The sequence below is a fragment of the Vipera berus genome (genome assembly GCF_964194415.1).
Source record: "Vipera berus genome assembly, chromosome: 3".
Taxonomy (NCBI): Eukaryota; Metazoa; Chordata; class Lepidosauria; order Squamata; family Viperidae; genus Vipera; species Vipera berus.
Genome location: NC_138204.1, coordinates 51,284,926 through 51,308,848, shown reverse-complemented (window position 1 = coordinate 51,308,848; position 23,923 = coordinate 51,284,926). Strand labels below are relative to the sequence as shown.

General features: G+C 39.0%; 1 protein-coding gene across 2 annotated transcripts; it reads right to left on the bottom strand.

Moving 5' to 3' along the window:
• Positions 1-1,166: 1,166 nt before the first annotated feature.
• NFYA (nuclear transcription factor Y subunit alpha) lies at positions 1,167-23,893 on the bottom strand. Of its 2 annotated transcripts, XM_081323172.1 has the most exons (10): positions 23,784-23,886; positions 20,797-20,913; positions 19,845-19,931; positions 16,417-16,563; positions 13,818-13,949; positions 13,532-13,637; positions 10,870-11,036; positions 9,440-9,613; positions 6,067-6,168; positions 1,167-4,332 (listed from the first exon to the last, which is right to left on the bottom strand). In XM_081323172.1, exons 2-10 carry the CDS (start codon positions 20,869-20,871, stop codon positions 4,279-4,281), a joined length of 1,044 nt encoding a protein of 347 aa, XP_081179298.1. In that variant the 5' UTR covers positions 20,872-20,913; positions 23,784-23,886; the 3' UTR covers positions 1,167-4,278. The 2 variants fall into 2 exon arrangements, with proteins under 2 accessions (XP_081179298.1, XP_081179297.1); XM_081323171.1 differs by lacking the exon at positions 19,845-19,931 and having other exon boundaries at positions 1,168-4,332; positions 23,784-23,893.
• Between the last annotated feature and the right edge of the window lie 30 nt (positions 23,894-23,923).

Genomic DNA, 23,923 nt, shown 5'->3' with positions numbered 1-23,923 from the left:
TTTTATTTCATTTTGAGGCACTTTATGGCCTCAAAGCACAGCAGGTGTTGGATGTTGACATGAACTGCCAGTTGAATCTTATCTCAGTATTGATAAAAGTACATTGCCTTCCATTATATTTGAACGGATGTCACTAACGTTAATTTTATTTATAGTGATTGAGAGGCATATCTTCTGCTGGTTCATAATCTTAGTAAAAGCTGGAGGAGCCACATTTTTAAATGACATTATTTCAGAAAACAAATGGTAGATTTGAGTGGCATTATCAGCATGTGGGGAGGCAAGGGAGCAAATAATATGTACATCATAACCACCATTTGCATTGTAACATATGTGCATCATTATGACATTGCTATGACTTGTTAGATCCTGAATGCCAAGCTGAACCATGAGCAAACCCTCCACTTCTGAACCAAACCTTTTAAAATTCTGAAATCCAATACAATAACTTTTATATTTTTTTTAAAAAAAGCATGTAGTATTAAAAAGCATTATCTTGGTTTTTGAGATACATTAGGCTAGGTTGCAAAAGTTTATAAAATTCTTATACCCTCATAATTGTAGCATTTTTCAAGCAGTTAGAGGCGTAAGTAAATACAAGTTCCGTAATAATGGGTTGCTGAAAGTAGCAGAAACTATATTAATAGATGAACTACAGTATTAACAATTCCTCAAAAATATAAGTTTTGATATACAGTACTTGTGCTTTAAAGAGAAGCTGTTGTTCTCTGAGTAGGTGTTGCAGATCAACAGAAGTGGCAGTGGTCCAGACAAGCTGACCACTTTGTTACTTAATATCTACTTAATTATCTAATAACTAGGTAATACATTTCTGGAATACTGTACAGTATAAAATGTCTTAATTTGCCATTTTTCTATGTAAAAGTGTTCAATAAACTATTAAGCACTCAGATGTCATCATCTTAATTGTAACTATGATTAAGATTTAAAAAATGTCCAAAGAATAATGATTCCAGATTAATTTATGCAAATTTCCATGAATTCAATTCAAAATGGGAAATTGTAAGCTAACTTTAAAGCCAAAGCAAATTGTAGTTTAAATTTCAGGATAGAAAGTTTATGGAACAAAGGACTGAATCAGCAGAGTTCTAGCAAAATGCACGACAATTCTTTAATCAGGTAACAAGGTAACTACTGGACACATCAATTTGCATCAAACTTAAATGTAGTTATGCAGTGAAAATGCATGGTTTTTATAACCTGCTGCTGAGAAAATGTTTCTCCAACTTCAAACTTTTAAAGGATACTTTCAGCTGTTCAGAACTGCCGAGTATCTCTGTCATTCCAGATAAAGTGTGAGTGCAATGAAAGTAATCAATATATTTTATAAACATTTTATTGGTTTAATAGTGTACACAGTACTTACAGTTGTATCTATTAAAGACAAAATACACTTCAAAATGCAGAATAAAAAAATTATAAACTTTTGAACTATATACAAACTTTGCATTACAATTTCACAAATATCAATGCCCTAGCTCCATTCACAACCCAAAAGAAAAGAAAAAAAAGTTTTTTTACATGCAAAAATTTGGAAAAAGCATCACTTGGGGGTTACCTATTCCCTCCCTACACTTCAAGCCACTTTATATAGGCTCAACATTCCAGTGCTTTCTAATTCAAAATAAGAATTCATACGTTCCTTAAACCCACTACATCTTTATCCTTAAGTCTACTTCCAATTAAGCATTTCATGGTCTGTCTTTTTCACTTCTAATTAAGAATTGCATTTGGTATATTACTTTTTGCTTGAAAACAAAACATTTTGCACCATGTTGTAGTAGTTTAAGATTCCCAAGATTAAAAAATAGTTTGAAATAAATTTGTCTTATACATATGAAATCTAAGCCATTGGAATAATAGATTCTATCAGGTAATTTGCACAATTACAGAAAAGAAACTAACTAGAAATTTTGTAAAGACTAAAAATTAAATAGTTTTCTGCATCATCTACATACAGATATCACAAAGACCATTTTGTTTCTTTTTTAATAAATGTAAAGGTTGCAATGGCTAGATAGTTTTAAATTGCAAGTGTATTATGTTTTAAATATACATAAGAATTAGGAGAACCTTGATCCTTTTAATACCCCAATATGCAGTATTAAAATGACAGCTGAAAAGAGAAATTTACGGGAAGAAAAATCCCTAACCCAAACAATAGAGTATCTTCCCCTTGCTCAGCATTATTTCAAAATGCATCAGTGCTTTTAATATTTACAGCAACTTCCCAAACCTGATGTTCTACAGATATTTTGGGATCAATCCCAAGAATTCCCAGAAAGCATAGCCTTTGGGAATTGTAGGAGTGATAGACCTAACACATCTAAAAGATACAAGATGTAGAAAGGCCAATATACAGCAATAGTAGAAAAGAAAATCCATTCCCCACCCACAAAGCATTTATTGTTCTTTTACTAATACCATTACTTAAATACCAATCAGATATTTGTTATTTAAAACAGTGAAGAAAAATGCTACATGCTGAAGCATCCAGCTGAAAAACAGGACAATAATCAAATACTCAGTATACAGAAAATATAAAGAAAAGATCAGAAAGACAGAAGGAAACACATTTATAAATATACAAGCTATAATGCAGACTTAAATAGGACTTTACAGATACCAAATGAAACAAATCTTTTTGCTGCCAAGAGCTTAAGTTAGAGCACTGAACTGCATGTGATCAGCAACTGCTTAAAATTCGGTCCATACCCAACTTCAAGTTGAAATTTGTTAAAACTAATTCCAAAGGTTTGCCAGCCTGTTAAATACCAGTTGTTTGATTTTTTTTCACTTTTGAACTCTCTATTTCAAGTAAAAAATGTATTTTGTGAAGGCAGACTTCTACAAGCTACAACAAAATTAAGTGAGGAACAATGTCTACTTTTTTCAGTAAGGAACCACTTCTTCCAAAATCACAAGACCCCTTTAAAAATGTATCGATCAATTACCAGGCCACTTTTTATATGCAGCATTTGTGTCTAACTCACTGTTTTCCATAACAGACCTACTCCAGTATTCCTCCATTCTCAGATTTGCTGAGCAACCGAAGGGCTGAATAGAAGCCTATGAACATACAAAAGCAGACCTCTCGGCATTTACCAAAATAAGTAATAGAAGACACACAAATGAAACAAAGCTATATGTGCCAGTATGAATCTCAGATCTGATGTCAAAATCCGAATGATCAAGTGAGACTGCAAAAAACAATGATGGGTTTGCAGTTTTGTGTAACAATAAAATATAAAACTGTTATAGACAGGACCAAGGGGAACAAAGAGCTCTTCACAACAAGAAATAGATTTTGAATTGTTAGATTTAATAAGTGCATTATATGTAAAATTTGAAAAAAAATTATATTTTCATATCCAAAGCAGTGTGAACTTTGACAGGATACACAGTTATTACGGTTTGGTTAGATGAGTGATACGGTCCTTACATACTGTCTGATGTTCACAATTCAGTACTGCATCTTATCCTTTGATCACAGAAAATCAATGGGTCCAGGCAAAGGACTAGTTTGCATAACTGCAGACATTCACAACCTGCACAATCAGTTTCTAGGGGAGCACATTAGTGAACTTTAACTGTCAAAAGCACAATTCAGCTACAAAACACTTCACTAGCCATAAAATCAATACCCCTCCCCCAATGGCCATTCCCTGAGATGAGATTTTGTCCCAGATAGATATATGATGGACAGTATTTCAAGGACAACTTTCAGCATCTTGGCAAGATTTTATGAGAGATTATGCTTCAACAATAGAAAGTTATGCTGCTAGAAAGTAATAACAATCCTAATAAAAAGCTGAGTCTGTGAGAGACCAAAAAAAAAATCATACTGAGAAAATAAACACGTCAGCTCTGGCTGTTCCAAATATTAGTATTTCTGTGTGGTTCAAACCCATGGTTTCCAAATGGTATAGTTTTCCTTTAACAAAGTCAGTTATTGCTATTGCTATCAAGCTGAGCCATTGTCCTGCCAAGAATGTTAAAGGCCTCTTGAGCCAGATTTTCAATCCCCGGTCTGAGAAGGGTGAATGGACACTCCATTAGTACCTCAGTTGATTGAATCCACTGCATTGAAAAGCCTAAAACAAATCACTCACTGCGAGTGTATTATTTGTTCTGAAAAAGAACAAGGTTGTGCATGTAGCAAATTTTCCCATTCAGAAGTTGATTTGATAGAAAGGTGAGGGAACAATTGCAGAGACACAAGATATTTGTCCAGATGTTTTGTTATTTAGTTGGTTGTTAGGATACTCTAATCATCTGTGTCATAGCTTCTTCGTTTGCCTGGCCAGGATCCTGTACATAAATTAAAAAAAGGTTTTGTAACCTCTGTATCTACTTCATAATATCTAAACACAAGCAAGAACCACACGTTATTTAAAGGCAGACATGTTACTATAGTACAAATCAGGAATGACAGCAGCATTTGTCTCCAACTGCCCAGGATAGATTCTGTTCCTCTTAGATTCTCTCTTAGGGTACTATGCTGTTTATTTAAATATTATATACAGAGATGACACTATGCTGCAATACATTTGTTTAGCCAGCTGCAATGTCCCCAGCCTTGTCATTCTAATTAAGTAGAAGGGCAGGCTTGTTCTTTAGATTCCTGCACATAAGGCAGCACCCTTCAATGGATAATTCTATTTTGCTTCTGAATTATGAAATATGGGAAAGAAGGCAGTATCAGTGTTTTGCAGAAAACTCGCTAAGGAAGTTATGGTGTCAGATTGAAGAATGGCTTATTATGAAAGTATATATTTAAACTAAGGGTTTTATTTCTCAAAAAAAAGAAGGCATTACTTGTTTGCTATTCTGAAAATATCATGCAAAACAGCTTTTCAAGCAAAATAGGAAATACAATAATTTGCTTCAGTATGAAATCCAAAGTAACTAGAACTGGATCTTCTGTACCTGCAATCTCTCTTATGAATGAGTATGAGCAGAAGTACCATAATCTTTCTAGATCATAAGATACAATATGAACAGTGATTTCAGAGAGTGACTGCTGACATCCTCCAACATTCCTAAGTCTACTCAACTCAATTAAACTCAATAAGCAGGGGGCACAATGTCCTGTGGATGGAACAGTCACTTTCGAACTTGCCACTCTTGAAGTTGAAGGCTAAGGGGAGGGGAGGAACTGAAAGGTCCTGGAAAGATCAGTGGGAAAACATGTAAGCCATACAAAGGAGAAAGACAGGGATGAGATGCCCTGCCCTACTCACCTTTTAAGATCCCTCTAGATTTCTTATGGGATTGCCCAGACTGTAACCTACCAAAAATGGTTCAGCCAAACTCCTGAACCATGAAGTACTGGCTTCAGATGTGAAAAAACCCTATTTGTTTATGCCTGTCCCTGATGCTTTAAGACAGGCATGTCAAACTCGTGATGTCACGCGACATATCGCGACTTTCCCCCCATTGCTGGCAATGGGGTGGGCGTGGTTTTGGGATGATGCATTCGGCCCTCAGGCCGGCAATTTGACATGCCTGCTTTAAGACCATCCAAACTCTCAAAGTTCAGAAACAATAGTGTTCATGATTTCTAATGTAAATTTTAAAATATGTAAATAAAAATAAATAAATTAGCAGAATTACACTGTGAATTCTTTAAAAATTACTCTAAAAAATAAAGCAAATCAGATTACCCCCACAATTAAGTAAGATTTCGTTCAAAAGCAGTTGCTAAATAAATACCAGTGGCATTGCTTTTGAAACTACACATACTAAAATGTACTAACAGTATAAACTTTTTTATTTAAGAATTTAAACACATATAAGAAAATTAAAGTGTGCTTCCCCCACACACCTGGACATGACTGTTTTCTGAGATGTATTATTACTTAAGTGTTCCATAGTTCTTTTAATAACTGAGCTAGGTGAAAATGTCAAAGTGAACCAAGTTTGCGTGCTTTGTAAAATGAAAAATAAGTAACAAGAATTCAGAACTTATTTCTGGTTAATGCTAAAATGGTAAATTGGAAGCACCAACCCATTAAAATCAATTTAAATAAATATTTCATTTACCTGCATGTGGGGACTATCTTTTTCTTTGGGAGAAAAGAAACGCCCCCCTTCTCCTCGCTTCCTTGCCATTGCATGTCGATGTCGGGATTCATGAAGATATTTCTGTATATACAATTACAAAATTGTAGAGATGAAAGCACACTTTATGTAATGCTAGAACACATATCTATCTATCCATCTATCCACCCATCCATCCATTTTCATTAAGTAAAGACCAGGGGCAGAAAAGGCTGGAATAATGCTAAGGCTAAAAAGGAAGGGAAGGGAAAAATCCTCAGTACCATCTAGTCTGAAAGAAGAAATTTTCCCAAAATCTAATACTGAGGCCTCACAGATCTAAAGAACGTGAGTTGCAATTAACTTATTCTAGTCATTTTAATTACCGTATTTTCCGGCGTATAAGACGACCCGGCGTATAAGACGACCCCCTACTTTTAAGAAGTTTTTCAAGGTTTTTTGTCTTAAATGCCGGAAAATACTTACATGCCCTGCCCTCCCTGTCCGTCGCAGAGGAGGCGAAGGCCCGACTGGCCCCGCCGGCCCTCCCGCTGCTCCCGCCGGCCCCCGAGGCGCAGCGTTTCCCGGGCGGCAGGCAGCGCCGGAGGGCAGCCGCCACCCCGCCACGGCCGGCGCCCCTCCTGCTTCCCCCCCCAGGCCTTGAACTTCTCCCATTCGGCGCAGGGCGGGGCAGCTCCGCCCGCAGCCTCTTTTTCATGTGCCGCTTCCCTCTCACCGTCGGCCGAGGCGCGCTCGGCCCGGGCTCCCGGTCCCTCTTCCCGGCCGGCTTCCCGCCCTGCCCCTCATGGAGCTGGACTGGGTGTGCAGCCTCTCGGTGTGGCTGCTTTTCCTGGGCAGCCTGGCGGTGCGGCTCCTGCGCTCGGACCTGTTGCTGAGCCGGCGGCTGCTGCTGCGCGTGAGGCTGCTGGCCGTCCTGCAGGCGCTGGGCTGTCGTGCCGCTGCCCCTCAGCGCGCGCTCACGGCGGCTGCCTGCTGGCTCGTCTCGGCCAGCACCGCCCGGCGGAAGCACAGCATCGGACGCGCGCGCACGCAGGACTTCCCTGCCGGCTCCCGTCCGACGCTCTTCCCTCTTGAGGCAGCAGCTGCCTCAAGAGGGAAGAGCGTCGGACGGGAGCCGGCAGGGTAGTCCTGCACACGCACGCACTCCCCAGCTGCTAAGGAGCAGCCGGGGAGTGCGCGCGTGCGCAGGACTGCCCTGCCGGCTCCCGCCAGATGCCACCCACTGATTTTCCGGCGTATAAGACGACCCCCCAACCTTTGAGGTGATTTTCATGGGTTAAAAAGTCGTCTTATACGCTGGAAAATACGGTAGCATTTTTTACAACTAGGTTGGATTGATATCAAGAGGTAAAAAAGAGCCTTGGTGGAGCAGTGGGCTAATGCCTCCTTAAGTAACACCAGCTGCCTGCAATTAGTGCAGGTTCGAGTCCCACCAGGCTCAAGGTTGACTCAGCCTTCCATCCTTCCGAGGTTAGGTAAAATGAGGACCCAGATTGTTGGGGGCAATTAAGCTGACTTTGTAATAATGCCGCTTGGGGGGGGGGGGCAAAAGCCCTAATAAGCAGGCATATACATAGAATGAAGGCTATTGCTAAGCACATTGGTTTGTGCTTAAATTGTAAGCCGCCCTGAGTCTTCGGAGAAGGGCGGGATATAAATGAGATTAAAATAATAATAATAATAAAAAGCCCATTTGGCCTTTATAATGTATATACTATCTGATGTTGCCTTTTTGGCAACGGAACCATCTAATGCTTCATAAAGAAAAACACTATGTTTAGGGAGCAAATGCATATCAAGCCATCCAAATATATCTACATTCAAATTTTTTGATCAAACTGAATTCCGCTCTAAAATAAAGGTAACTGTTACATATTTCTTATGGCTGCCGTTTTTTTCTTCTTCCAGCTCTCAAGATAAAAAAAGGAGTATCTAGGAACTGCCATCTTTCTAACAAATGTGCACTTATTCCCCACACAAATCATCAAACAGAAAAGTTGGGGCCCGAAGACTTATATAGGCTGCCTTTGTAAGTAGATACCCAGAAATCTAGGGCCTGGAATCTAACTGGAGTAACGGCTAAATCTTACTTTATTTTTTTATTTTATTTTAATTCCATTTATATCCCGCCCTTCTCCGAAGACTCAGGGCGGCTTACAAGCTTAGCAGTAGCCTTCATTCTATGCATATGCCTGCTTATTAGGGCTTTCACACACACCCCAAGCGGCATTATTACAAAGTCAGCTTAATTGCCCCAACAATCTGGGTCCTCATTTTACCTACCTCGGAAGGATGGAAGGCTGAGTCAACCTTGAGCCTGGTGGGATGCAAACCTGCACTAATTGCAGGCAGCTGGTGTTACTTAAGGAGGCATTAGCCCACTGCTCCACCAAGGCTCTTCAACTAAAACAGTTTTTGGAGTGACATGCAAGTTAACCCAGAGGGTGAAAAAGTAAGTATGGGCATGTCTGTATAGCTTCTTCCCTTCTTTCAGTATTTGACTACTGAGGCATTTTATCTAATTCTAATCCCTGCCCCCCCCCCTTGGAGAAAGAATAAAGGAGAGAACTGCTCGAAGATCTGAAAAAAAGAATGATGATCTTTGAGGGTAAGTTATTTGTTTGGTTAGAAAGATTACAGGAGACACAATAAAGAATGGAAGGAATACAAACCATATGAAAACTGTTAAATGGCTAATAATTTTAAGCTTTATCCTTTTTAATGTTCAGAACCCATCTCTCTTTATTTATGGAGTCACTTTGTATTATATAAATATCCTTTATATAATAACCAAGCCTCCATAATTAAAGTTGCAAAGACTGCTTACTTCTTTATCCAGGATAACCGATTCATTTCTACATCTTGCTCATTTATTGAGTTGTCACTATTTAAAAAGAGGTAACCAAAATTTGTACTGCTGTCCTAAACAAATCTTATCACTGTCCTAAACAAGGCATAAGTATTAATGTGTTGAACTCATTGTATTCTACACGTACAATTACATGCATCTTCTCTCGTCCTCCTTCTATGATCGGCTAAGAACTTTTTCTGTAATTTTCAACTAAAATTTATTTTAATTCAGTAAAGTGTATGCAACGTCTATGCCTAAAAAACCACAGGCTATCTATTTCTAGTGACTTGCCAAGAAAGGCTTTGAAAACCAATAATCTATTTCAATTCATTAAAAAAAATCAGTTTATACTGAAAATATGGTATCCTTTTGAGTCCAATATGGTTCATTATAACGATTGGGAAAAGACTTCTACAGATGGATGTTACTGAGCAATTGTAATGATATATGTACCTATTTATCTTCTGTATCTCATGAATTATAACAGCAACTGATAAATCTCACCCGTCTCTCTTTAGGTATTTTTCCTTCTGCTTCTAACTTGGCTCTTGCTTGTCTTCTCTTCAGAATCCGGTGATACTGTTTTGCATTCACGTACAGAGGCTCTTCCTCCAACATCTCAGCCCCAGGCAAAGGTATCCTTTGGATAGCTGGCACTGATCCAGCACCTGGCACCATCTACATCAAAGCAGGGAAATGCACTGATTAAACTGTATCCTCACCAAGTGGCACAGGAAGACAAGGTAGGAGTAGGAAATGAACACAACCGACTCCTAGAATTCAAATCACTTCCTGGAAAAATATTCTCAAAATTCTGCAGCAGATCTCATAGAAATTAATATAAAAGCATCTGTAGTTTGAATATTTCTATTACATCAACTATATTCTAAATATGCAAGATCAAAGCAAGTTTCTTTAGAAATAAAATAAAGCAAATGGATATCAAATTAAAAAGTAATGATCTCATTTATAAATCAAGCTGGCAACCTTTTGGGTCCTGTGGCTCATGCATGTTTCTGAGAAGGGGCTTTGCAATCATTCAACAGTTTTTATTTTATTTTATTTTTAATCTCATTTATATTTTTATTTTTTATTTTTAACCCCATTTATATCCCGCCCTTCTCCGAAGACTCAGGGCGGCTTACAATCTAAGAAGCACAAATCAATGCGCTTAGCAATAGCCTTCATTCTATGTATATGCCTGCTTATTATTAGGGCTTTCGGGGGGCCCCAAGCGGCATTATTACAAAGTCAGCTTATTGCCCCCAACAATCTGGGTCCTCGTTTTACCTACCTCGGAAGGATGGAAGGCTGAGTCAACCTTGAGCCTGGTGGGACTCGAACCTGCACTAATTGCAGGCAGCTGGTGTTACTTAAGGAGGCATTAGCCCACTGCTCCACCAAGGCTCATTCACATGTATCATACCTACTAATAAAACATCCCATCATTAGGGTGGAGGGAAATTTCATTATTCTATATACTCATGGATAATTTGAGGGGCCAAAATGGATGGATTTAGCCAACTACCTACCATACTACTTTTCCACAGTACTGCATTTCTCATATATACTTACATATAAGTTCATACACCAATAAGCCAAGCTTCAAATTTCTAACCAAAATATAATGAAAAATATGGGTTGGTGTTATCTGTGGATTGCGCAATTTTCATGATGTTTTGGTTAAAAATTTGAAGATCAGTTTATGTGTGGATGGGCTTTTATGGTACTTTCCTGTCCAATAATGGTACTATACATTTTGTTTGTTTCTCCTGCTGGCAAGATTGAGGAAAATTAGTGATTGTAAGCAACTTTGCTGGAAGAAAAGCCATGAGAAAAAAGAAGCAATGTTCCTGGAGGCCCCAAAGTTTGCCCCTTTGTAGTATACAATAATACACAATAATAGAAGGGGGAGCATAGAATGCAATACACACCATGACCATTCCACCAGAGTTAACCACATTTCCAGCAACAGGCAGAGTCACTGTTACTGTCCCTTGTCCACTGCTAGTTGTATTGGTGTTGGCTCCAGTCTGAACAATCTGTGCTCCAGCCAAACTGGCTGCTGGGATGGTGATCATGCCTGTAACAGGGACTGTAACTTTAAACAGAACAGAACACATAAAAAATAAGGAAGAAATTTAGTCCCGTTTCAAATGTTATTCCCTCATTTTGAGTCATGCTTGTGGATGTTTTTTAAATAAGTTTTTTTTACTGAGATCTGAAATGACCCATCCACATGAGTTATGCATGTATTTCTAAACAGAGCTGAATCAGCATGAAATTCAAGATTTCTGCTAAATGCCTTATTGTTAAGACAATAAATACAAGAGATACCTTACTTTTCACTTGTTTTTAACTGAATTGTATCATTCCACAAAGGTATAATAATGTCCACTTGGTTTTATATAGGCTTTAATAAATTCACAGAGCAGAGTGCAACAGATAGGAAATGCTCAAGGGCTTTCCAGTTCTATGGGAATATATCTCTGAATATTACTTACTGGGAACAGGGATGTCTGTTATTTTAATATCTTTCACATAAGCTAGCAGAAAATTTATACTAAATGTTAGCTTCTAGTATAATTAAGGCTGCATAATATTTTAGTTTAGGCTCTTTGAGGTGAAATGCAAATGCAGCATCTGTTGATGATCTGTTAGAACAGAAACATCTTTATCTTGCATATGCTACTGACAAATGCTGCATTTCATTCCTGCATATTTTAAAGCAATTTTACAGAACTGAATCTGAAGAACAATTTCAATCCAAAAATCATAAAAGAAGTCTGAGTTACAGTAGATCTAAATCAGTGAAACAAAGCAGATCATAGTTTGGACAAGTGGTGCAGTTTGCAAAATATTACATGTGGAACATTTTGCACGCCTCCTTTATCAGAAAGAAATGGGCAGCTACCTTCCCACATCATCCACAGGCCATTAGTGAGAGGATCAAGGAATCCTACATTAAAAGTCAGAGCTAAACAGATGCTGAAGTAAATGTATCCAGTTGTCCAGATTAATATCAAGCCCTAAGTAGCCACTTACAGCCAAGTCAGCTGGATTCAATTTATTAACCCAATTTATAAAAAGCGGAGAAAAGGGGGAGCTATATTACAGAAATCTTGGCAAATGGACATTTACTTTAGCATAGCAGAAAGTTTCTCCTCAGAAATTAAAGTTGCTCCACTGCTTATCATTTTCTAGAAGCTAATAAAAAAACTTTTGATGTTCATTACAAGATACTATTTCTTCAGCTGTGGCATAAAGGCTCGAGTTATATTTTTAAGAATAATGTTAATAAACTGGTTTGTGTGCTGCTGTGGAGGTTTCAATTTAATTCCACTTGGTATATGGTGAATGGCTCATTGTGTACTTCTGTTGTGTTGTCAGGAATATCAGTGAAACATGTTGCCACGCAAGACCACTCAGTAAAAAATAAAATAAACCATGCCACATGACATTTGGAAATTACGGGAAAGAGAAGTGCTAAGCAGCACCTCCTAACGGTCAATGAGGAGTCTTCAAAAGTTTCTGTATAGCACCTTATCAAATATGGATGGATCTTGCATTTACTTGCTACAACTGTAATTTAATTAATTTTAATACATTTGTACATTTACAACGTACATGTACATGTATTTTAATATATTTGATGCATTTTAAATATTTTACTTTAGGCATTAAACTGCATATATAATAGTGCCCAAGGTTTCTATTGTATATTTATCCTTGCTAGGTATAGTCTCCAACCTCTATAACAAATAATTTTTAACAATACAGTAGGTACTCCTAAATTGTATTTTAAAAAACAAACAAAAACCAACATTTTTATCCCTACAGTCCATGAAAATGCATCTGTAAATCCCTCAGTCATTTGGATAGTGAGATGGGTAGTGTTCAAATTTAATAAACAAATAAAATATTTTAATACACATTGCATGTTTAGAAAGTGAAATGTAATTTCCAAGTTGCATATACATGGATTCATTGAACCTAGTATTCTTGCTGGAATTCTAGAATGATCAGTTGACATTTCAAAAAAGTAATGTACTTTTCAAGAAATCAACAGTTTCATGCCTGAAATCCAAGCACCATTGCAAATAGCACATCACCATTAGTAATGGCCATGTCAGTCCACCACTCTAGAAAACTCATAACTGCTAATATTATACCAATATCCTACAATTCTGACTGAGATTAAAAATAATCACATGCCTACATATCTACGTCAGACTGGCAGGTTTCTGAGAATGTATATATACATACCTCTAAGAAAGTACTGTCTGGTAAAAACACCGAAGTGAAGAAAAGAGAACAGTATAGCTCTGAGGTGATCAGGAAATAATATGTAAATCAGATGTCGGTATGAAAACACTGGGGATGGGAGCACTCTCTAGTACTCCCTCTAGCAGGAGACTGGAAAACTACCAGAAGAGCTCTTTTTAAGGGGCACATTGTAGAGAGCACAAGAGGCTGTCAAGGACGACACGGAACTTATTAGCCACCTACTCATGTTCCAGAAATTTTTAAAAATCCATGCAATTCTGAAACAGTTGATATTTCTTAGAAAATGGTTGTAGCACATAGAATTCCTACCTTGCTGAAGAATTGTTCCATCAGCATTAACTGGCTGATAGACAATTGTCTGACCTTCTGCTGTCTGAGCTACCTGTTGTCCTTGGACTGCAATCTGTGGCTGGGTCTGCAGAAGCAAGCACCACACAAAATTAAAACAGTGAGCCATATAAAGCTATTATACCTTGGGATTTCCCATGGTTTCATATAAAACACTATGCCAAAATCAATTTCCCTGCATGTTCCATTGCCCTTCCTCCCTTTAGTTGAACCCCTCTCCAATGTCTTCCCCTTTTTAATATGCTACCTGTGTTTGGCCAGCTGTTACTGCTGTCTGTGGTTGCTGGATGATGATTTGTTGTGTCTGGCCCTGCTGGCCCTGAACTTGTACCGCTTGTCCACCTTGAATCTGAATCTGACTAGGCTGGACCAACTGAATCTGTGGACATATAAAATAGAGTAAGATGCTGTTAACTACTATTCCTAATCATGGCTTAAATTGATTATTCTGATTATTCTAAGGGGAAAATTATTCATATTACATAACAAAAGCAAGGATAAAACAATGCTGAAGCTTGCTGCACCACTATACATATTTTCTACAGTATTAAAAATAAGGATAGGGGGGGGAAAAACCTTTGCAACTCCTTCACAAATTCAAAAGAATATGAGGTCTTAAGCAAGAAGTGTTCAAACATATAGTATTAGTTCTTCTTCTTCAAGTAGGGGAGCATTCTTGTACAATGTTCAATATGACTCCAAGTAATAACTGATTTTGTAATGAGGGTTACAAAATAAGGTTAGAATTTCATCATTCTCAAGCAGCACATTATATTTATTTCTATACGGCATTTCCTTCAAAGACGAAGCCTAGGCAAATAACACAAGTGATAGAACCAAGCAGTCCAGCAACATCTGGAGAATCACAGATCGGCCATCAGTACTAATTATTTTAGGAAGCATCTATTGGATTAAGTTCAGAGGCCCTATAGGTAGTCCTTTACTTAGAACTGTAACAGAGCCTGGATTGTCCACCATAAGTCATTACAGTCATAAGTTAAGGCATCCACTTGACCAAAGAAATTTTATGACCTTTTTTGTGGTGGTCATTAACAAATACGGCAGTTGTAAGCATGACCGAGGAACATTGCAACTGGTTGTAAAAGTGTAGCGGGTTGCCAAGGGCCTGAAATACAGCCGTGTGTATGCTGCCATGAATACTGTGGAACTAGGTCACAAGTACTTTTGAGGAGACTGTCAAAACTTTGAAGTGTCTGTAAACAACCTGTTAAGCAAGGCCTACCTTCATTATAAAAAAAATGGTAAATGTTTCTTCCTCTGAAATCGATTTTCTTCCTGTTTGACACATTTTTTTTATTTCACAGAGTAAAAGTGCAAGACATTTCTTCACAGAAATCTAATACCTTTTTAAAAAGTATTAAACTAATTTACTGAAATAATTTACATTTATCAGCAAAAGAACGTAGACAAGTTCTTGTGTATTCAAACATATTGCATATTGCAGTGGTTTCGGGGTGGGGTATCATCAGTACGCTGATGATACCCAACTTTTTCTTTCCACCCCGAACCAACCCAGTGATGCCCTCGCCGTGATGTCCCGGTGCCTGGAGGCGGTTCAGGTCTGGATGGGGAGAAACAGGCTTCGTCTCAATCCCGCCAAGACTGAGTGGATGTGCATATCGGCATCTCGGGCTAACCAGACTATTCCACCTCTAACGATGGGGGGTGAGGTGTTACCCCCCGTTGATAGGGCTCGCAACTTGGGCGTCCTCCTGGATTCACGACTCAATTTTGAAGATCACATAGGAGCCGTGACCAGGGGGGCTTTTGCACAGGTTCGCCTGGTGCGCCAGTTGCGTCCCTATCTGGACCGAGACGCCCTACGCACAGTTACTCATGCGCTCGTGACCTCCCGTTTGGACTACTGTAACACTCTCTACATGGGGCTGCCCTTGAAGACCACTCGGAGGCTTCAACTGGTGCAGAATGCGGCCGCGCGAGTTGTAATGGGGGTCTCCCGATACTCCCATGTAACACCTCTACTCCGCGAGCTGCATTGGCTTCCGGTTGCCCTCCGGGTGAAATTCAAGGTGCTGGTTATTACCTATAAAGCCCTACATGGCCTGGGTCCGGGGTATTTGAGGGAACACCTGCTGCCGGCATCAAATGCCCTTCGCCCAGTGCGCTCCCACAGGGAGGGTCTGCTCAGGGTCCCACCGGTAAGAGATTGCCGGCGGGTGACACCCAGGGATAGGGCCTTCTCAGTGGGGGCGCCTGCCCTCTGGAACCAGCTGCCAGTGGAGCTGAGGACTGCCCCCGACCTCCGGTCATTCCGCCGGGGCCTGAAGACCTGGCTCTTCGAGCTCTCGGGCCCAGGCTGAGGAGTAATTTATTTTAATTCGGGGTTTTTTAATTGCACAGGGTTTGTTTAATCTTTTTTAAATTGGTTTTAACTTTTGTATCGCTGGTTTTTTAACTCCCTGTAAACCGCCCTGAGTCCTCAGGGAAAGGGCGGTATATAAATGTAATAAAATAAAATAAAATAAATAAATCTTTAAATTCCAGCTGATGGTTGCCTCCCTTTATATTTCAGTTTGAGCTTCCTTGTATGTTCCTAGACAGAAGAATATTTTCTGGTATTTTCCTAGTCAGAGCTGGTTTATCTAGAAATGTATGGGTTCATTTGAACCAATTTAAATTAATTTGATCCTTCAAATTAATTAGTGAAAATGCTAGTACAGAACCTTTTCCAAATTATTGAGTCAATCTGAAGCTAGTAATTTGATGATTTAAATTGATTTGGAAAACTGATTTGATTGAAAACTGATTTGATAGAATCACTGCATCACATAACACTAATTTGTATATCATTTGGGCATGCTGACCTGCTGAAGTCCTTGTGATCCTGAAACCGGTACTTGCATAATAGTTTGACCTTGGCTTCCAGGTACAGCCTGTACCATAATTGGTTGACCAGTTGATGTGATTAGCTGGCCTCCACTCACTTGTACCATCAGTGGCTGACCCTGGACCTAAAGAATAGGAAAAGAAAAGAACCACAATGAAACACAAGCTCAGATAAGCAACTAGCTTCAGGCACCAAAATGTTCCTATATAGAAATTCTACAGAAAATGATCATCATCATAATATACCATCAAAAATGACATCTGCCTATTCCAGGTCCGTGAAAAGGACTGGATAGGTGAATACAAATGTCAATTCAAGTCTAAATATCTGATGACTATTTGACCAAACATAATAATATAAAAGTATGAAGGAATAATAGGAAATGTAAATATATAAAAATATGAAGGAATGATATTATTAAGAAAGAACAAAATGTAAATGTGACACAAATTAAAGATAAAGAAATTTGCATAGATTTGAGCAATTTGAAGAATTTGAGACAAGGAAACTTGAAAAATAAGAAAATTGAAGCAAATCTGTTTGTGAAGTACAATCAGGAAAACCACAGAGGCTATATAGCAAATGAAACAAAAAGTCATGCTCCTATAGAGAAGATCAAGCAACATGACAATCAAATAATTCAATTCCAACAGAACTTGCAGTTTAGAGCAAATCAATATTAATTCTACAAAACTCTTGAAAGTAGGAAAGGACTGACTACAAATAATGAAAAGCCTGACAAAGAGACCCTAAAACATTTGGGACAAGTTTTGGGACAACAATAAGAGTCACAATAGGAATGTACATGGGTCAACCAAATTGTGCTCCATGGTTTCTGACTAAAATCATTGAGAAATCCACGCTTGAGGTTAGTAGACCAAGGTTTTGGAAGCATCAGAAAGTGAAAAATGGCTAACAACTAGAAGGCCATTCTTAATTGAGAAGGAGAAAGAAGAGAAGGAAAAGGGAAATGACCTTGAAAATCACAGGGTACAGTCCCATAACCTATTTCTCAACAACATATATAGCTAGTCTTGAACATATAACAATTTCGATCATTTCAAGTTACAATGGCAGTGAAAAAGTGACTTATGACCGTCACTGTGCATGGGCATGTGATTGCCATTTGTGATCTTCCCAGCAGGCTTCCGATAAGCTAAGTCAATGGAGGAAATCAAATTTGCTTAATGACACTGTGATTCAGTTAACTGCAATAATTCACTTAGCAACCAAGGCAAAAAAGGTCACAAATTTGAGCACAACTTACTTAGCAACAGAAATTGTGATCCCAGAGTGTTTGTGTCATGACATGCATTAGAACAGTAGTGCTAGACATTTATTTTATTTATTTATTTTATTACATTTCTATACCGCCCTTTCCCGAAGGACTCAGGGCGGTTTACAGGGTAATTAAAAAACCGAAATACAAAAGTTAAAACAGATTTGCTAGTTATACACGGAGACTTCCAAATATTTCACACATTGAGACTTCATTCAGGTAGCATTAATTTTAAAACAGAGGCTTAAAATGATGAGATCGAATAAGAATCAAAACAATGTCCTTCATCTCTTTTAGATGTAAATTACATAAAATTGACATTTGTGCTATAAGGGTATATTTCTGAAACAAGTTTCCATTCTCAAGATTCTTTAAAAAGTGTGAAAGATAAGAATATAATATATATTGCCTATTAAGTCTGTTCAACTCTTGGATCTGATCTCAAGAACATGCCTTGGAGTGCACAGGATACAAACTGACCACTGTTTGCAAAGCAGCCAGATGTTTTTTTAAGACTGACTCCAAAGTACTACATACTATGTGATCTCCTATTAATACAAGGCACCAAGAAGTAGCAGTATCTTTCAAAAAGAGGCTCCCGAATTTCATGAAACTCAAATATTTTATAAATACAGGTAGTAGTGCTTGACTTACAGCCATTTGTTTAGTAACTGTTCGAAGTTACAATGGCACTGAAAAGAGTGAGTTATGATGATTTTTCACACTTACAACCAGCAGCATCCCCATGGTCATGTGTTCAAAATGTGGATGCTTGGCAACTGGCATGTATTTATGACAGTTGCAGTTTCCCGAGGTCCTGTGATGACCTTTTGCGACCTTCTGACAAGCAAAGTCAATGGGAAGCCAAATTCAGTTAACAATCATATTATTAGCTTAACAACTGCAGTGATTCACTTAACATCTGTTGCAAGAAAGGTCATAAAATGGGGCAAAACTCACTTAACATCCGTTTTGCTTAGAAACACAAATTTTGGGCTCAATTGTGGTCCTAAATCAAGGTCTACCTGTATGTGCACTTGTAACTCACTTAGACATATTTGGGAACTGAAAGGGAAGTCCAAGAAGAACATAAAATATGAATGTCTTCTGAAGGTTTTTTATGGGGCTTAGGCTAAGCTAAATAAAAACTCTTTCAGAACACTGGGTTTTAATTTTCATGATTACCAAAGTGATTATGGATTTGAAATTGAACACATATGGATAATTTTAGGCTGGAAAAGGCTAACAAAACAAGAAACAGAAGAGCTAAAAAGGAACAGTGTAAAATTCAGCGTTAAGTCAATACAATGCAAATAAACTTTTATCAATTTTATTTCATTATTTCTTAGATGTAACAAAAAATTGAATATTTTGAAAACAAAACAAAAAAATTCTAAATAAGAAAAAAGATGCCTTTGATGATATGTGCTTTATAACACTAATCCTTAAAAAGGGTAGAGGAAACGGAAAGTAATAGTAGTCGTCTTATTTAATAAATGATAAGAGTCTTCACATGACATTTACTATTTCACAAGAACACAAATCAGGATTTGAAATCTTTCTTCTCCGGTATTTTAATATTTTAAGCTAACATATATTATTGATTTTTGTCCTAAATATAATTCATTAACTAAATCTCTCAAAATAAAATTTCCTTTTTGCAAATCTCCCTGGTAAAAGGGGAAACAACTCCTCAAATAGATAATTTTAAGTGTTCTTTATTAAAAAGACTTTTTGAAGAGTGGCAAGCCCACAGTCCCAACCCCCAGCGTATTATCCCTATTATTTTCAATCTGTAGTAATAGAAGTTTCAGATGTCAGTTTGCGGCATGCATTTTTAACTGGATAATCCATTCCAACAATTTGTTAATTGGACTGTTATCTGCTACAGTTAGAATGAACTATCACCCATACATTGAACTATAACTCCTTTGATTCGCAGCCAGCATGAGAATTGGTTGAGAAGCTTATTCCATCACGTTTAGGAACATGAGATGTTACTTATGATTAAAACTGCCACTATTTTTCTGTTTCCATTTCAAGCCCTAGTGCAAACACAGCATTGAACATGCAGTGATGGTGTGATTCATGCAGTGCTCACACAAAAACAACAGATAGATCACCACTACCTGGAGGGTCTGAACTTGCTGGCCTGAGGCAGATGCCACCTGAGCCTCAGTCTGCAACTGGACAGCAGTCACACCACCCTGCTGCTGGGAACAGGAACAGGAAGAGCTTGAAATTTGGTAGGAGGAAAGGAAATGCTCAACACAAGATTTAAAAAAAAAACTGCCAGAAGAGACAACAGACCCTACAAGGAGGAATGTGCGAATCCATTTCTAATATGGTGGCCTACCAATGTTTCATCTGCATATTATTCTCTGGTCAAAAAGAAGCAAAGTACATCCTTTCTCAGTGCAAAGTTTGGAAGCTCTAACTAAGGACAGAAAAGAAACAGATGGCTGACTTGGAGCTTCTGAAGGGAAGAAATGTGAACACATTGATATTGCATTGTGCCTAAATCAGTGTAGGCCTTACATGTGATTCCTCTCAGAAAAAAGCATTGAAATTTAAGAAACATAGACAAGATATCAAAGAAAAACAGTACGATAAGCATAACCTTATTTACATCAATCAAAGAGATCTCTAACTTTGTAGGTAGTACTGTAATGAAGTATTAAATTATTTTATGTTGACATCACCCACAAATGAAACAAATCATTACGTTAGTGTTAGAGCTGACCAAGAAATAGACATACAATTCATTTTTCATAATTATGTTTTAATGTATAAAAATTAAATGTGCCCTTGTAGGGCTATGCAAACCATACGGAAGTACAATTCAATTTGGCAGAAATTCTGGCAGAAGTACCCTGTGCACATATATGGGCAAATACATTGGGGAGGGAGCATGATTGTTTTTACACTTGAAGGAGTGATGCTTCTTTTGCAGCAAAAAAGGGTAACCCAATATTTTGCACAGCTCTACCAATTAGGATGGAAGCATCTATTTTTCTGGGCACTTAAAATTGTTAAGAACCAACATACTGAAATCTGCATTAGAAGTAACTGTCATACCTGTTGCTGTATTTGTCCAGCCTGTACAACTATCTGTTCTGTTGAGCTACTGCTGTTTGTGGTGTACTGCTCCATAGTTTTCTGTATTAATTCTTTATCTAATCTTCAATCAGAAACCTAAAAGAAAACATAGAACATTACTGTCAGTGTGCATTGAGTACAAGCTATCTGGGAACCGTAAAATAATGAAGTGGGCCCAACTGCAATATAGTAAAATGACAGAAATTGGGAAACAAAGGAAGAATTTCCAGGTGAAGCAGTTTCAAAAGGCAAACTTACTGGTGGCATTAGGTACAGATGACTGGGTTAAAGTTCTGGGTCTCTAGAAGTTCTGGGAGGGAGGAGTCTCTCCTCCCATTTACCAAACATTTTTTTTACTATAAGAATTACTGCAGTTATTATTCAATTTATACCTTGCTGATCCTCTTGAGAATTTAAGAGTGTACAGGGTTTTACTCATTTTATCCCCCATCAACAATAGGCAAGATAATAGCCAAACCATTCAGTGGGAAATTTGGTTTACATCCTCTTAGATAGGAATTTATAACTGTCAAAAACAAACACCTACTCAACAGCTCTAAACATATTGGCCTGCCTTTCCCAACTATCATAGGTGAAGGTATAGTGGCTATAAATTAGGTGATTATCTGCAAGGAATTAGGATTGGAGAAGATTGAAGTAGTGCAAGTACCTCCACGAGATCCAAGCATGAAACAGGTTGAAACCAGGAGTGGGGCTACAATGGTTCAAATATTCACATCTTCTGATTAATTCTGCAGGACACTGCCAGTATTAATTTAGTTAAGAAACCGAAATTGTTTTTCGTTCAAATGTATTTATACAAGATTCAGTTGTGAGGCCAAGGAGGAAGCAAGCAGGCTATACGATTGTGAGATTTTGTAAACAGTGGAACAACTTGCCTCCAGAAGTTGTGGGTGCTCCAACACTGGAGGTTTTTAAAAAAAGATTGGACAACCATTTGTCTGAAATGGTATAGGGTTTCCTGCTTGAGCAGGGGTTTGGACTGGAAGACCTCCAAGTTCCCTTCCAACTGTTATTACTAAATTCTACACTTCATTAAGAAAACCAAGATCATGGCATCCGGCCCTCTCAATTCTTGGCAAATAGATGGGGGAGGTAGTGACAGATTTTATTTTCCTGGGCTCCAAGATCACCGCAGACGGGGACTGTAGCCAAGAAGTTAAAAGTCGCTTGCTCCTGGGGAGGAAAGCTATGGCAAATCTAGACAACTAAAAAGCAGAGACATCACCCTGCCAACAAAAGTGCGTATAGTCAAGGCTATGGTCTTCCCAGTTGCAATGTATGGCTGTGAAAGTTGGACCATAAGAAAGGCTGAATGCCAAAGAATTGAAGCCTTTGAACTATGGTGCTGGAGAAGACTCCTGCGAGTCCCTTGGACTGCAAGGTGATCAGACCGGTCAGTCCTAGAGATCAACCCTGATTGCTCTTTAGAAGGCCAGATCCTGAAGTTGAAACTCAAATACTTTGGCCACCTAATGAGAAGGAAGGACTCACTGGAGAAGAGCCTAATGCTGGGAAAGGTTGAGGGCAAGAGAAGAAAGGGACGACAGAGAATGAGGTGGCTGGATGGAGTCACTGAAGCAGTAGGTGTGAGCCTAAATGGACTCCAGAAGATGGTAGAGGACAGGAAGGCCTGGAGGAACATTGTCCATGGGGTCGCGATCGCAACTAACAACACACTTTTGTTTTCAGCAGAAAAATGATGTACATTTGTCAAATTACAGATAGCCAATTAAAAAATAATATACTTTAGCCTTACATTTGAAATATCACCTTCCCTTTTCTAGTTTAACTACATTTTAAGCTTACTTGCATATTTAAAGTAGTTATTTTAATAAGCTTTTTAAAAGAAAGCAGCCAGTAATACAACTGATTCCTTTTCTGCAAATTCTAGACAGGGCCACAAAACATGGCCTCTGTAAGATTTTACGTTCAATGATATAATATATAAACACAGAATATAATGAAACCACAAAACCAAGCCAATGTTATTCCCTAATACTGAATTTAAGAATTCCTATATAGTATCTCTCTTTGTCATAAGCCACTAAATCATTTTGTACAGGAAGTACATAAAAAGATTTCTCTCTCTCTCTCTCTCTCTCTCACACACACACACAAAGAATATATCACCATATGGCTATTTTAACATGACAGAAGAAAACATGCCTTAACTCCACCATTTATTGAAAGGCTCCTCTTTCGGGCTACCGGTCAGCTTACGCAATGTACATTTGTAGTATGCGAGCAGCCTATACCGGGGATAAGCAGCAGTGGCTTTCATCTGAAGCAGATTATTTTTGCATAATTGTAACACGATATGTAAGGGAAAACCCTTTTGTTTTTTGTCATGGGAAAAAGCAGCTATGAAGAGGCCTTCTCGGCTACAATATCGGCCTTGATCAAAGGCTAATTTTTTAGAGGCAAAAATTTGGCAGAGCGGCTGACGGAGAAACGCAGCGCTCTGAGCCCCGCGGTGTTCGGTTACAGTCCGTGCTTTGAAAGGCGTGCGAGCGAAACTGACCTCCAGGGCCAGCGGCCGCCAAGCACAGGATGGCGAGCCCCTTACACAGGCCACTAAAAGCCGCCCTGAGAAGCAACCGGAGGAAACGCCCCGTGGGCTTTCTCTCGTTTCCTTCATCCGGCGAAGGCCACAGAAAGGCATCTCCGAAGGTCCTCCGGCGGTCCCGAGGGGACCGGGCCGAGCAAGACGGGAATAGCTAACCCTATTCGCGTTTGCCCCAAACAGTGACATCCCCGTTCCCACGTCAGTCACCCATCCCATTTCGATGCATGTTCCGGGCGCCAACGGGCCACAGCCACTCGCTGCCCCAGCACTCGCCCAGCCCTAGCCCGCGCGCGGCCTTCTGACTGGCCACTCGGCCCCGCCAATCCCGGCTCTTGGGCCGGCGCTCGGGGGCTCCATATTGGCTGCTCGAACTCACCGTGCCTTGCTCCCCCGGTTCGGGTCCCGCTCTGATTGGCTCCGCCACCGGTCCCCGAAACCCAATCAGCGCCTCCACTCAGCCGCCGCGCAAAATGGCGCCCAACCCCCGAAGCCCAACAAAGAGAAGGCGAGGGTGCC

Bases quoted from the DNA above. Each gene is read 5' to 3' on its own strand.
- NFYA (XM_081323172.1), bottom strand. From the start codon at position 20,871: ATGGAGCAGTACACCACAAACAGCAGTAGCTCAACAGAACAGATAGTT. The intron at 9,614-10,869 runs GTGTGTATTGCA...GCTTTGATGTAG, and splicing joins ACTCTGGTGGAATGGTCATG to ATGGTGCCAGGTGCTGGATC. The intron at 6,169-9,439 runs GTGAGATTTATC...TTGTATATACAG, and splicing joins AAATACCTAAAGAGAGACGG to AAATATCTTCATGAATCCCG.